This window comes from Pongo abelii, chromosome 8 (genome assembly GCF_028885655.2).
Source record: "Pongo abelii isolate AG06213 chromosome 8, NHGRI_mPonAbe1-v2.0_pri, whole genome shotgun sequence".
Lineage (NCBI taxonomy): Eukaryota > Metazoa > Chordata > Mammalia > Primates > Hominidae > Pongo > Pongo abelii.
This window is the reverse complement of record NC_071993.2, coordinates 17,463,304-17,476,017: the sequence shown is the minus strand read 5'-3', so window position 1 is coordinate 17,476,017 and position 12,714 is coordinate 17,463,304. Positions and strand designations below refer to the sequence as shown.

At 36.7% G+C, this 12,714-nt stretch overlaps 1 protein-coding gene across 3 annotated transcripts in view; it reads left to right on the top strand.

Moving 5' to 3' along the window:
• The window catches only part of ST8SIA6 (ST8 alpha-N-acetyl-neuraminide alpha-2,8-sialyltransferase 6), a 139,956-nt gene that overhangs the window by 89,935 nt on the left and 37,307 nt on the right, over positions 1-12,714 (top strand). For all 3 annotated transcript variants that reach the window (XM_002820564.5, XM_054522008.2, XM_054522007.2), the window contains exon 4: positions 5,688-5,774. In XM_002820564.5, the coding sequence (XP_002820610.1) occupies positions 5,688-5,774 (87 nt within the window). The remainder of the gene's footprint in view (positions 1-5,687; positions 5,775-12,714) is intronic.

Here is a 12,714-nt window from a genome sequence, read left to right as displayed (position 1 = left end):
TGAATCAAAAGACATGAGTTTAATTCTTAGCTCAACTATGTACAAGGCAATATTGAGCAAGCTGTTTATCTTCTCAGAACTTTCAGTTTTGTCATCCAGAAAAACAGAAATGATATCTGAAGCAGAGCTACCTCCCAAGATTTTGGGGTGAGATCTGGGCTTTATAAACTGAAAATCAATTATATATGTAAGTGTGCAGAAAATATGATGTGATTTAGAACAATTTTACTTGACAGGAAGCTGTTGCAGAGACACACCTATCCCCAACTTGGCTCAAAGCTGGAGCACACATGTGGTTTTTCCTCCTCAAATGATTTTTGGTTGCAACCATGCTTCCATTTTATAATTGCGATGATCCTGTGGCAATCTTAATTTTCTCAAAAAGCTGTTGGTGATTTAACTTTCACTAAAAAGGACAAGCGCTTAGAAAAAAATTTCCTTCGATATCCCTTATTCTTTTGACTTCTCCTCTATAATGTCAGAGGATAAGGCTTCATTTCCAGATTGGATGTAAAAATGACTTTTTGAACATTTAATCTCAGGGAGAAATTACCCTGAGTACTGTCTTCCAATTGTAAAATGGCCAGAAGTATATCTAATAATAGATGGCTCTGCTATAAGGTATTCACTTGGTTTTACCTATCAGTGACCATAAAGTCAAAGGCCATTTTATTCAGCTAACTTACCAGTAAGCTTAGATACATTATGATTGGCGTCTTTCAATATTAGGTTAAATTGGAACCAGCTACAATATATTGGGGGAGGGATGTTTAAAACAAAATATTTTAAAGACTATCCATATTCTACAATGCACATTTTTCCCAATTGTCCATGGATGGCAATTTTAATGTTCCAGACTAAGCTCAATATACAGGCAAGAATGATTGCAAAAAAATCTCTGCTTTTCAAGTAAGCTAAAGTAAAAGTATCATATCCTCAGGAGCATTTGCACACAATTTTGGTGGTAATAAAGTCATCTTTAATTTCCCAAGGTAGTACTTGCTGTTTGGATGTTATATGATAGTTTTGTATAACCCAGAACCTCTCTGGATCAGTCTTATTTGATGAGTTAGATGTGGCAGCAAAGTCTTACCTGGCCTTTTCAGCAAGCCTCAGTGAAGCTCAAACTATAGGGATAATGAATGAGTATGAGCCAGGCCAACAGGCTCGCAGCTGGGATGAGAAGTATAGGAGCTATGGTGAGCTCATCCATGTTTTACTATTAGCTTGGGTGGAGGGGGGAAGCAGAGAAACCTGATTTGTCAAATTTTCCAGTTCCTGTGGTATAAATGCTTCCACTTTGGCTGATTTCAAGCTACCAATGGTTTAATAACCTGTTCACAACATTCCTGAAAACTTAACAGTCAGCTCCCATAAGCTTGTATGAGCCAACTCCAGTATATTAATAAGATAAAGTATGGAGGAAAGGAAGAGAGGATCCTCACACCCATGCCATGCCAACAAAGAGGGCTGAGAAAGGAGATTACCCTCAAGTCCAAGAGTCAGCCAAAAAGAGAGGGATTTATTGTATTCTTTAAGTTGCAGAGGTTAGATCACTACTACCAAGCAATATAAACCCCTTTCTCCATTTCCTATGTGAACTAATTGGCAAGTTCTACATTGATCACTATTGAGGGAGCTCAAAAAGGAAGATGGGTACAGTTAGTGTATGAGTTACTCATGGAAAAAGGGGGTAGTAGTTTAACAGGATACACACACACACACACACACACGCATGCATGCCTTTAATGCTAAGAAACTGGCTGAATTGGATTACTGGACTGAGAAAATTGATTAATGAGTTATTGAGCTCTAATGTGAGAATTCTCAAGTGATAGATACATTGAAGGAGGGCTGGGCTTTAAATGGGGAGATGTGTAAATAGGAAAAGTCAGTGGAAGTAAGTCAGTACTGAGGGAAGTTTTAAGTGGAAATCATAATTCAAGCTTTGAGCTTATTCAGAATAGTTTATGACCTCATTACATGTTGTATTTATATTTAAACATGCATTTCCAGGCCAGGCGCAGTGGCTCAGGCCTGTAATCCCAGTACTTTGGGAGGCCAAGGTGGGTGGATCAAAAGGTCAGGAGTTCAAGATCAGTCTGACCAACATGGTGAAACCTCGTCTCTATTAAAAATACAAAAATTAGCCGGACATGGGGATGCGCGCCTGTAATCTCAGCTACTCAGGAGGCTGAGGCAGGAGAATAGCTTGAACCTGGGAGACGGAGGTTGCAGTGAACCGGGATCCCGCCACTGCACTCCAGCCTGGGCAACAAAGCGAGACTCCATCTCTAAATAAATAAATAAATAAATAAATAAAATGCATTTCCTAGGTTAATAAAAACAAATCAGCATGTCGTAGGGATTGTGCTGGGTGAGAAATGGTCAGTCCTCAAAGTCCTGAGGGGAAAGAAGAGACCAAGAAACCAACATGTAAACTCATAATTAAATTTAACGTGAGAGAGGCTATTATAGAAATGTTGGTCAAAGCAGTCTGAGAGCTCATAGGAAGAAGCAACTTATTAGCTATCCAGGGAACTCTTTAAAAAAGCATATCAATTTAAATATACTGTAGGTTCATAATAAATCAAATTTCAAATTTTAGATATTTGATCCTTAAAAATGGCTGATATGTAATGCTTATTATCTTAGTTATAGCATCATTGAAAATATAATTTTTAGTTTAGTAATAAACAAAAGTTTTTTGAGGAGTAATGTTCAATGAACTTAAGTGTATAATTAATTTGTCAAGTGTTGGCATACGTATACATCATTTCTGCAATCATTAGATGATTATGTCATCTCTGAATAAAGACAGTTTTACTATTTCCTTTTTAATCTGGATGGCTTTATTTCGTTTTCTTCTTTATTGCATTTGTTGGACCTCTAATACAACGTGGAATAGAGATAGTGAAAGTGGACATTCTTGTCTTTTTCCTGATTTTAGGGGGAAAGCATTCATCATTCAGTCTTTCACCATTAAGTATGATCCTAGCCATAGCTGTTTTTGTAAATGTCCTTTATCAAATTGTGGAAATTCTGTTTTACAGTGAGGGTTTTGTCATTGCTGAATGTTGGATCAGGTCAAATCCTTTTGTGTGCTGAGATTATTATTTGTGTTTTTTTTATTCTGTTAATATGGTGAGCTGCTTTGATCAATTTTAAAATAAACCAAATTCCTGATATACACCTCAGTTGGTCACAGTGCTTTATCCTTTCTTCTTGTTTTTGGATTCAATTCAATAATATTTTGTTGAGGATTTTTTTTTTTTTTTTTTTTTTGAGATGGAGTCTTGCTCTGTCGCCCAGGCTGGAGTACAGTGGTGCGATCTCGGCTCACTGCAAGCTCCGTCTCCTGGGTTCATGCCATTCTCCTGCCTCAGCCTCCTGAGTAGCTGGGACTACAGGCGCCCACCACCACGCCCGGCTAATTTTTTTGTATTTTTAGTAGAGACAGGGTTTCACCATGTTAGCCAGGACGGTCTTGATCTCTTGACCTCGTGATCCGCCCGCCTCGGCCTCCCAAAGTGCTGGAGTTACAGGCTTGAGCCACCGAGCCCGGCCTTGTTGAAGATTTTTGTATCAGGGTAACCCTGTTCTCATATAGTGAGTTGGGAAGTGTTTTACCCCCTTGAATTTTCTAGAAGACTTTGCACATAATTGGTATTAATATTCCTTAAATGTTTGATAAAATTCTCCAGTGAAGCCATTTGGGCCTAGTGTGTGTGTGTTGTTGTTGTTTTTTTCTGTTTGTTTGTTTGTTTTTCTGTAGGAAGAATTTTAATTACAAAATCAATTTTATTAATGGCTATAGGACTATTTATGTTATTAATTTCTTCTTGAGTGGGCTTTGGTAGTTTGTGTCTTTCAACACATATCGCCATTGCATCTAAGTCACCAACTATTTTGGCATAAAGTTATTATACTTTTAATGTTTTAAGGATTCTTAGTGCTCCATCCTCTCTCATTTCTGGTACTGGTCATTTATATCTTCTCTCACTTTTTTCTAATCAGTGTGGCAAGAGTTTTATCAATTTTATTGATGTTTTCAAAGAACGAGCTTTTGATATCATTGAATTTTAAAGATTTTATCAATTTCTACTCTAATCTCATTTTTCATTAATATTCTTTGCTTGGGAATATTATTTTCTTGTAGTAATATTCCTTGCTCAGAAATATACTATGAATATAGCCCTTCTAACTTTGTTTTAATGATTGTTTTTACTTTTATTTGCTTACTTATATAAAATATGCTTCATGTAGACAATATGTGGATTGGTTGATTCTTCTTCTCCCTCTTCTTCTTCTTTTCTTCTTTCTTCTTCTTCCTTTCTTCTTTCTTCTTCTTCTTCTTCCCTTCTTCTTCTTCTTCTTCCTCTTCCTCTTCTTCTTTCTTCTCCCAGTTTGACATTTTTTGCCTTTTAATTGGTATGCCTAGATCATTTATATTTATTGAGATTAGTCACACAGTTGGGCCTAAATCTGCCATCTTGCCATTTGTTCTCTATTTACCTGTTCTTTGTTCCCTTCCCTCTTTTTCTGCCTGCCTGTGGCTTGAGTATTTTTATGATAACATTTTTATGATTTTGTTTGGTTTTGCTCGTTGTTTTAGGTGAAGAGTGTTCATCTTTTTCTTATTGCTGTCAGTTGTCAAATGATTTATATCACTCCTATTTCCACTTTCCCGCCCCTACCTCTTTCTGGCCTTTGTTCTATAGCTGTCATGCATTTATGTCTACATTTATAACCCCACCTCAAATATTATTATAGTCACTTTAAACAATTTTCTTTCAAGACGACTTAAAAAATAAGAAAAAGTCTTTCACATATATTTTAATATTTTCCATTCCCAGTACTCTTTATCACATTTGTCAATCTAGGTATCGGTCTGGTTTCATTTTTCTTCTCCATTACGTCTTCAACATATATTCTATCTCATTGTTGTAGAGCCTTTTATCACTAATAGCTGGCAACTAATGAGTAAGTTACTAATTGAAATAAAATTTAAGAGTTTTCTCACTCAAAGGGATATTTGCATTTCAAATGAGAACACAAAGACTAAAGGATATTCTGTGCTTTAGAAATTAATACTTAATGGTGGAATTTCAGATAGGGAGAGATCTAACAGGGACTGGGATCCTGCTCAGTGCTTCTCAAACTATACCACTCTACCTATAGATTTTTATGTCAGTAAACTTCTCTCTCAATAGTACAATCTGGGTGTTGAATGTACAGTTCCAAATTATAACTTAATTATTTGGAGGAAAATTTTGTCTATACATTCCAAGGTAAATATGGGAACTTAGAGTCTGAAAAAATCTATCGAGTACATATTTATGGCAAACATCTATAAAACAGCTATAAATATATATTTATTTGTCAATTATTTTAAGCCAAAGTGGAATGTCCATAAGATACATATGTGAGTTGGTGTGTTGTCATGGTTTTTAATACTACACTTGGCTTATGATATGTGCAAATTATAAATCCCTAAACCAACATAATAATCATTTACTAATTGTATTTTCTCGGTGTTTTGAAATGAGTATGATTTTAGTTATTTCTGCCTCACCTTATATCAAAAAATATTTATAGACTAAAGTGAGTAGATTATAGAAGTATCTTCTAAGAAGACTTACATATGAGATCATTATTTTCTAATTATATTGACATTTAATTTTTAGGTATTCAGAGAACGACTACCTTCAGATTATCACAGATATACAGAGTTGTCCATGGAAACGGCAAGCAGAAGAATACGCAAATTTTAGGTAATTTTTTTCATAAATAATATGAGATTTTAAAAATGTCTTGTTCATTTGCTTTGTAGAAAAATAGGCAGTATGTTATTAAAAAGAGAAGTGGAACCAACCCCAGCTGGCAATGAGGCCGACTGAATTCTAAGACCCTCTCATGAGGCACAGGGCATTCCATCTCCATCTCTTGTGTAGAAATTTGCATTATGTTACTGTTTTAATTACAAAAATTCCCAAATTAACAAGAAAGATTTTAGTATGTTTGTAAGTTATATTTTAGAAGATGTTGTGTTTTTTGGTACCATTTACATTTGGTATTTATTTGTTTAGTAAATAAAATGTCATCGTATTAAAGAATGTTTGGAAAACATAATCTATAATCCCATCACTTTAGAACAACTTTTGTTTTCTGTGTACACTCTTCCAGTTTTTCCTCATTGACTTTTTAACACAAGTGACATTCAGGGGCGTGAGTTGCTCTAAGTAATAACCCAGGAAGGAGGTGTCAACTGGCAAAACCAGGTTATCACTTGACCATTACAGGGCTGTGGTTGGAAAACTTGAAGCCCATCCAGACAGAAATAAACTTTGTTAAAGCAGTATGCAGTGAGGGAGCATCAGTACTTATCTGATAGTTCTTACCCCCATATCTCCACATATCATAGATCAAGGTCAGTTGTCTCTGTGCTTGCTTGGTCTAGATTGCTCTGGTTTTTGTTTTGGGGGGGCGGGGCTTCTTTTCTTTTTCTTCCTCCTCCTTCTTCCTCTTCATCGTCTTCTTTCTTCTCTTCTTCTTTCCTCCTCCTCCTTTTTCCTCTTCCTCTTCTTCTTTCCTCCTCCTCCTTCTTATTCTTTTTCTTCTCCTTCCTTCCTTCCTTCTTTCCTTCCTTCCTTCCTCCCTCTCCTCTTCCTTCTTCCCCCTCTCCCTCCTCCTTTCCTCCTCCTCTTCCTCCTTCTTTTCCACATTCTGATTCTTTCCTGTACATCCCATTCCAATTTCGTCCTATGCCAAATTATTTTATCTTATTACAATCCAGAGACATGTCTTTATCTTTACTCATTATTTTCAAAGTTAACTTGAAGCATTAAACTTGTAAAAAATATTGCTAAAGAGACTTTGCTTTCCCCTAAAATACTCTAAGAAATACCTGCAGTATGGTTCTCTTTTTTTATGTGGGAAGGCAGTTCTTCTCATTTGCCTTATGTAGTGGCTCTGCCTGATCCTTCTTTAGTCAGAATATGCTGGTATGATTAGACCAACTGCCTTTGATTCTGCTGCCAATGTGAGGAGGGTTCTGCTCCACCTCCAGTAGGTGAAAGAGTGCCTTCCTGGTGGTGTCAAAGCTAAAAATGGGTGTATCTTCCCTCCACTGGGTAGACACATGGATATCATGACTTCCTGCAGGATAGCATTAAACATCTTTCCTACCTGATATTTTAGGAAGAGAGGCTGGAAAGGGGATTCCTGTTTAACTATTTCATTTCCAGGACATTTTATGCCAAATTCAACCTATTTGAGACTGCATTTGAGAGGTCCTGGTGGCAGGAAGATGAGATTGAAAATTGCACAATCATAACCTAGATGATCACAGGGTCAACAAGTGATAACAGAGTCTGATTTTGAGAAACCTTTCTGCATATGCAGAATAGACAAAAAAAGAAGAGGAAGAGATTCAGGTAGTGAGCTATTGAGGATCAATCTAAGATAATTAGCTGGAAAGATAGATTTGTAATGACTGTAATGATCAAAGTAGGGAGTATAGGAGCTTTTACTTCTGGCTGTTAAGTTCAGACCAAGCCTCTTGAGAGTAACGAAAAGAAAACAAAATCTACCAAACACCTGTGTGAGGACACTGGCGCAGGTCCTCCCTGCCACCAAGGCAGGGAGAATTTAAAGGACTAAAGCCCAGAAGGTGAAGGGAACCCATCAATTTGGGCTGGTTTTTCTCACAAAGAACTTGCCGAATACAAAAGCAAAATTTGGCTGAGAGGCAGAGAAGCTGAGCAGAGCTTCCAGCAATCCCTGGAAAAACCAGTTTTCAAAAGAACTGAAGGCCAACTTTGAATCCCTGGAAAAACCAGTTTTTAAAAGAACTGAAGGGGCTGGGCGTATGGCTCACGCCTGTAATCCCAGCACTTTGGGAGGCTGAGGCTGGTGGATCACGAGATCAGGAGATCAAAAGCAGCCTGACCAACATTGTGGAACACGGTCTCTACTAAAAATACAACAACAAAAAAAATCAGCCAGGCATGGTGGCACGCACTTGTAATCCCAACTACTCAGGAGGCTGAGGCAGGAGAATCGCTTGAACTCGGGAGGCGGAGGTTGCAGATCGCGCCATTGCACTCTAGCCTGGGTGACATGACAGAGCAAGACTCCGTCTCAAAAAAAAAAAGAACTGAAGGCCAACTTCGAAACATTTCCATCCCGAGCTGGATTTAGATCTGCCCTTAGCTTAGATGCCGGATAGGAGCAAAAGGAAATCCCTTCTTGGGGATTCCCTTGGGGGAAGGGAACTTTATTCAGAGCCTTAAATCATCTCTATAAGTATTCACTCACAATGTCTGGCTCCATTTAATAACTATATTATCTGTAAATCTTTTGTCTTCCTTTCCTTTTTTTTGACAAAAATCAGTCTCTTCAAATCCAGAGTTGTATGAGAGTCACTGCTGCAGATTATGAGGTATAGAATCTGTATAGATGGCTGGTCCCTGGAGGGTACAGCCATTCTTACCTTAGTACCATTTTCACGTTAAAAAAAATGCATCAGTATGCATGACAATTACTCCCAATGGCCTATCCATCCCTTCAGGGCCAATTTAAGTAAACATCTTAGGCCAGGCGCAGTGGCTCATAACTGTAATCCAAGCACTTTGGGAGGCTGAGGTGGGTGGATCACTTGAGGTCAGGAGTTCGAAACTGGCCTGGCCAACATGGTGAAACCTCATCTCTACTAAAAATATAAAAATTAGCTGGGCATAACGGGGCATACTTGTAATCCCAGGTACTCAGAAGAATCACTGAGGCGGGAGAATCACTTGAACCTGTGAGGCGAAGGTTGCAGTGATCTAAATTGTACCACTGCACTGCAGCCTGGCTGACAGAGTGACTATGCCTCAAAGAAAAAAAAAAAAAAGTAAACATCTGGGGCTATAATACACTTTGTTGTCAGAGAAGAGAACAGGCACACAGACATTTATTTATTGACTTGAATATTTATTATATTGTAATGTTCTTTTTATGGGCATATTTCTAAACTAAATTATAGAAACCCTCAACAGAAGTCTATGCAATTAAATAACAATAAACCACCCACTTTCCTAAATTTTTACCAATATAGCTAGCCAAATCTGGGGAATCTCGGGCTTGTTTATAAAGCTGGTATTATAGATATGTTCCCTGTAATTATAGATGTCAGGTAGCTAAATTATTTTTAATTTTCTTTTATTTACTTAGAGCATTTTATACCAAATTGAAAAAAAGTAGAATGTGAGTTTTTCAAACGTGGTAATTTTTAAGCAGCAATTACAAAAGTTACATTAAATTTGTAAGAATACAGACAAGTCAATATATTTTAAACTCATCTGCAACCTGATTGTTGAAACTTCCAACAGTTGACACCTAGGGATTATTTGAAAATTATAGGACTCCGGTGGTCAAATGATCTAACAATGAGAGAGCTTAAAAGTTATTTTTCTTAAGTAAGTATGTCACTTGCCATCAAAAAAGATAAAGTTTACTCAGCCACAAATATTTAAGATTTACTAAGTCAGAGCACTGTAGCCTTTTTTCGTTCCTGGTAGAGTGCTGGGCACAAAATAGGGCCTCAATAAAAAAAATATTAAAGAAATGGATGCATGAAAGTAAACAAAAAAGTGTAATGTTTTCTTACTGAACTCAAAGAATTCATAGTCACTTTAGAAAGACAAGAAATATAAATATGAATTTATATGTAGACAGGTAACTACAGAATGGTGACCACCTACAACATCAATGGTAGCTATGAAAACATCAAGAGAGAGATGCTTGACTATGAGCCCTTTGGGGACATGGCATTATCTTGTTTATCTTTGTATCTCCAGTGCCTATCACATAGATGGTACCCAATAAATTGCTCTATGACTGAAGACTTGGTAGGACTTCGTTACTTGTTGACTTCCAGTTCTCTCATTGAAGGAGAAGAAAAATAAAGTCAAATGAGAAATCTTGCATCTGGAATACTCATGCTGCTACTGACAGAAAGATTTCAAAGAGAAATTGGATTGAGAAGATAAAAGCATCTCGGACAGGATGTGTTTGAGCTGACTTTAGGACAACTGGATACAGAAGACCTTTTCCTTGGTCTGGGGAAAATATAAATGCTAAGAGAAAATGAATTCTCTCAAAAAAGAAAAGCAACTGCAGTTTAAATCTGGCTTTTGTAAGAGATAGGGCTTCTCCAAGTCTATCTTCTCAGCAATTTTATTTTAACTTTCTTTTTGTGCTACGAGGGGGTTTGTCCTCTTTTTATGTATTCCTGAGCTTTTACTCATTCAGCACTTAATTGTGGGTCTGAGAACTTGGCAGCTTGGCACTTGAGTCTCAAACTTCCTTCAGCTTTTACCCGGAAACATGAAAGGCCTAACTAGGAAGATTCTTAATCTGAAGTCCATGAAAGTGGTTTCCTAAAACACTCGAAACTGTGAGATTTTGTACATGTTTCTGAGAAAAGAATCTGTGACTTTCATCAGATTCTCAAGGAGTCTAGGACCTTCCACATGGACTAATGTATTTCTAAGGATTTTTCTGGCCCTGAGACTCTGTTTGGGATTCAATTGCCTATCCAGGATGCCTATCCACTCACCTTCCAAGATGGCATGGTTATCCCAAGCATAAGTGTGAATCTGGCTCAGATTTACCTGAAATTTACCACAGATTCTAAGTTTCCGCTATGAATTTGCATTTTGTGAGATACTAGTTGAACTCAGTTAAAGAGAGATTTAAGTAAGAGTTGAAGATGTCCTGCTCTCTGTTCTTTCTTGGTATCTAATTTCTTTTAGGTGTAGCTGTACAAAGTCAACAATGTTGAGGTGTCTGCCTTTTCTGCTTTTAAAAGCTTGATTGATTCTCCTATAAGAGGTCCCCACCCCCTTCCCTCCAAGGACAAGCTAATGCACAGAATAATCTGTGAAAAATCTACCCGGATTTCAGTCTAAGAAATTATTGCTCTTCACAGTCTCTCCCTCTGATTTTTAGAAAACTGATGGATAATCATTTGCTTGAGCGTGACACCCAGCTATTTGAGAATAACATTGAGATGCTTAAATTTAAATTAAACATGATATGAGATGCCCTCTACTCCTCCTTCCCCACTTCTTCTGCTTCACCCTTGAAGGCTTGTTTGTGAAGCTCTGGAAACTTCTGGTAAGCAGGTTTTATCCCCACAGATCTTTGAGCTCCAGTAATTAGTCTTAGATTCCCTAGGTAACTTGCATGGTAATTACTGCATTAGCTTTCTTGAATGGTTTTCTAACTTAAAAGAACCGTATTCATTTGTGTAACCAATTACAGAAAACTAATAGGTACACAGTAACAGTGCTTAATTTCTATTTTACTTTCTTCCCCCCCTACCCGAAATACACAAATACACACACTATTATTTTGTTTCTTAGTTTCTTTTGGAGCCACTAATACCATTTGATTTTTATAGACATCGTCATGTTTCAAAGAGATGAGCTGGAATCCAAGATGACTGAATATTATCAATCACATATTTACTGAAAACTTAGTGGCAGGAAACAGTGCTATTATGTCAACCCACACATTTATGACTCATGCAAATGAGATACCTTTCAAATGACTTATAAAACAGGTATTTCATGCCTGATTACTTTGTTACAGATAACTATTACACTGTGGCAATTTTATTAAATCTTGTATTATCCCCTCAGGTTTGATTAAAATTTCTTGAAAGTTATTCCTTTGTCTTTCTTGTGTTGAATATGTAAGAAAAGATTCCAGTGCTGTATTTGTAGATTCATTGATATTTCTAAAATAACAGTCACCGTGTTGCTTTTTTATTTATGTTCTTTGAAGAAAATAGTGTTAAACAAAATACATATGCATATCTACCACCTATGTTAATTGTTTTAGCTATATGACATTTACATTATTCAAACCATACCATTTAATGATTTAATTTTGTGAAAGGATATAAATTATGAAAAGAGATGGGATAAGTTAATCAAATTTTTGCATTAGATCATAAAACTGGAAAACCACACTTAGTTTGACCACAAAGTTTTCACTTATTTTCTGAATCATTTCTGCAAAAGCAACAGTATTGTTTGATTTTGGTAAGTGTTCTGTGAGCTTACACTTTTTCATTCAGTTAACATTTATTGAACCTTATTATGTCCCAGGCATTTTGTTTTGTGGAACAAAGTTCTTGGAGAAAACCAAAAATCATCCCTGCTAGGGGCTTCTTTCGATAATACAAGACTAAGTTCATTTTTCTGAGCCGCTAAATGTTTGCTGTTTACAATTCATACAGGGTGACTACATTGACAGCTGAAAGCAATACATATTTTATTTTTTTTTAATTTAAGAAGATGTGTACTTTATGATAGGTGATTTGGGTCAGTTGTCAGATTGAAAAAGCTTTTTTCTTTGTTTCCTCTGCATTAAGACCATTTTTCATCATTAATATACTGTCATATCATCTTCTATTTGTCATTGCCACACAGCAAGGCTGTGCATTTAGAAAAAGCAACAGAAACCACACCATGTCATTACTTCTGCCGTATTTAATAACAGAAACTAACTCTTGCACATTTAGGGACTAGCTCCTCTCCTTGGTCTTCGGAATATAAACTTTGCCATCAAAGTATATGGAACTCACATGGGGTTCACTGGTCTTCTAAATTCTACTTCAAAATTTATCTCCCAAGTTGTACTTAATATTAGGTATATATT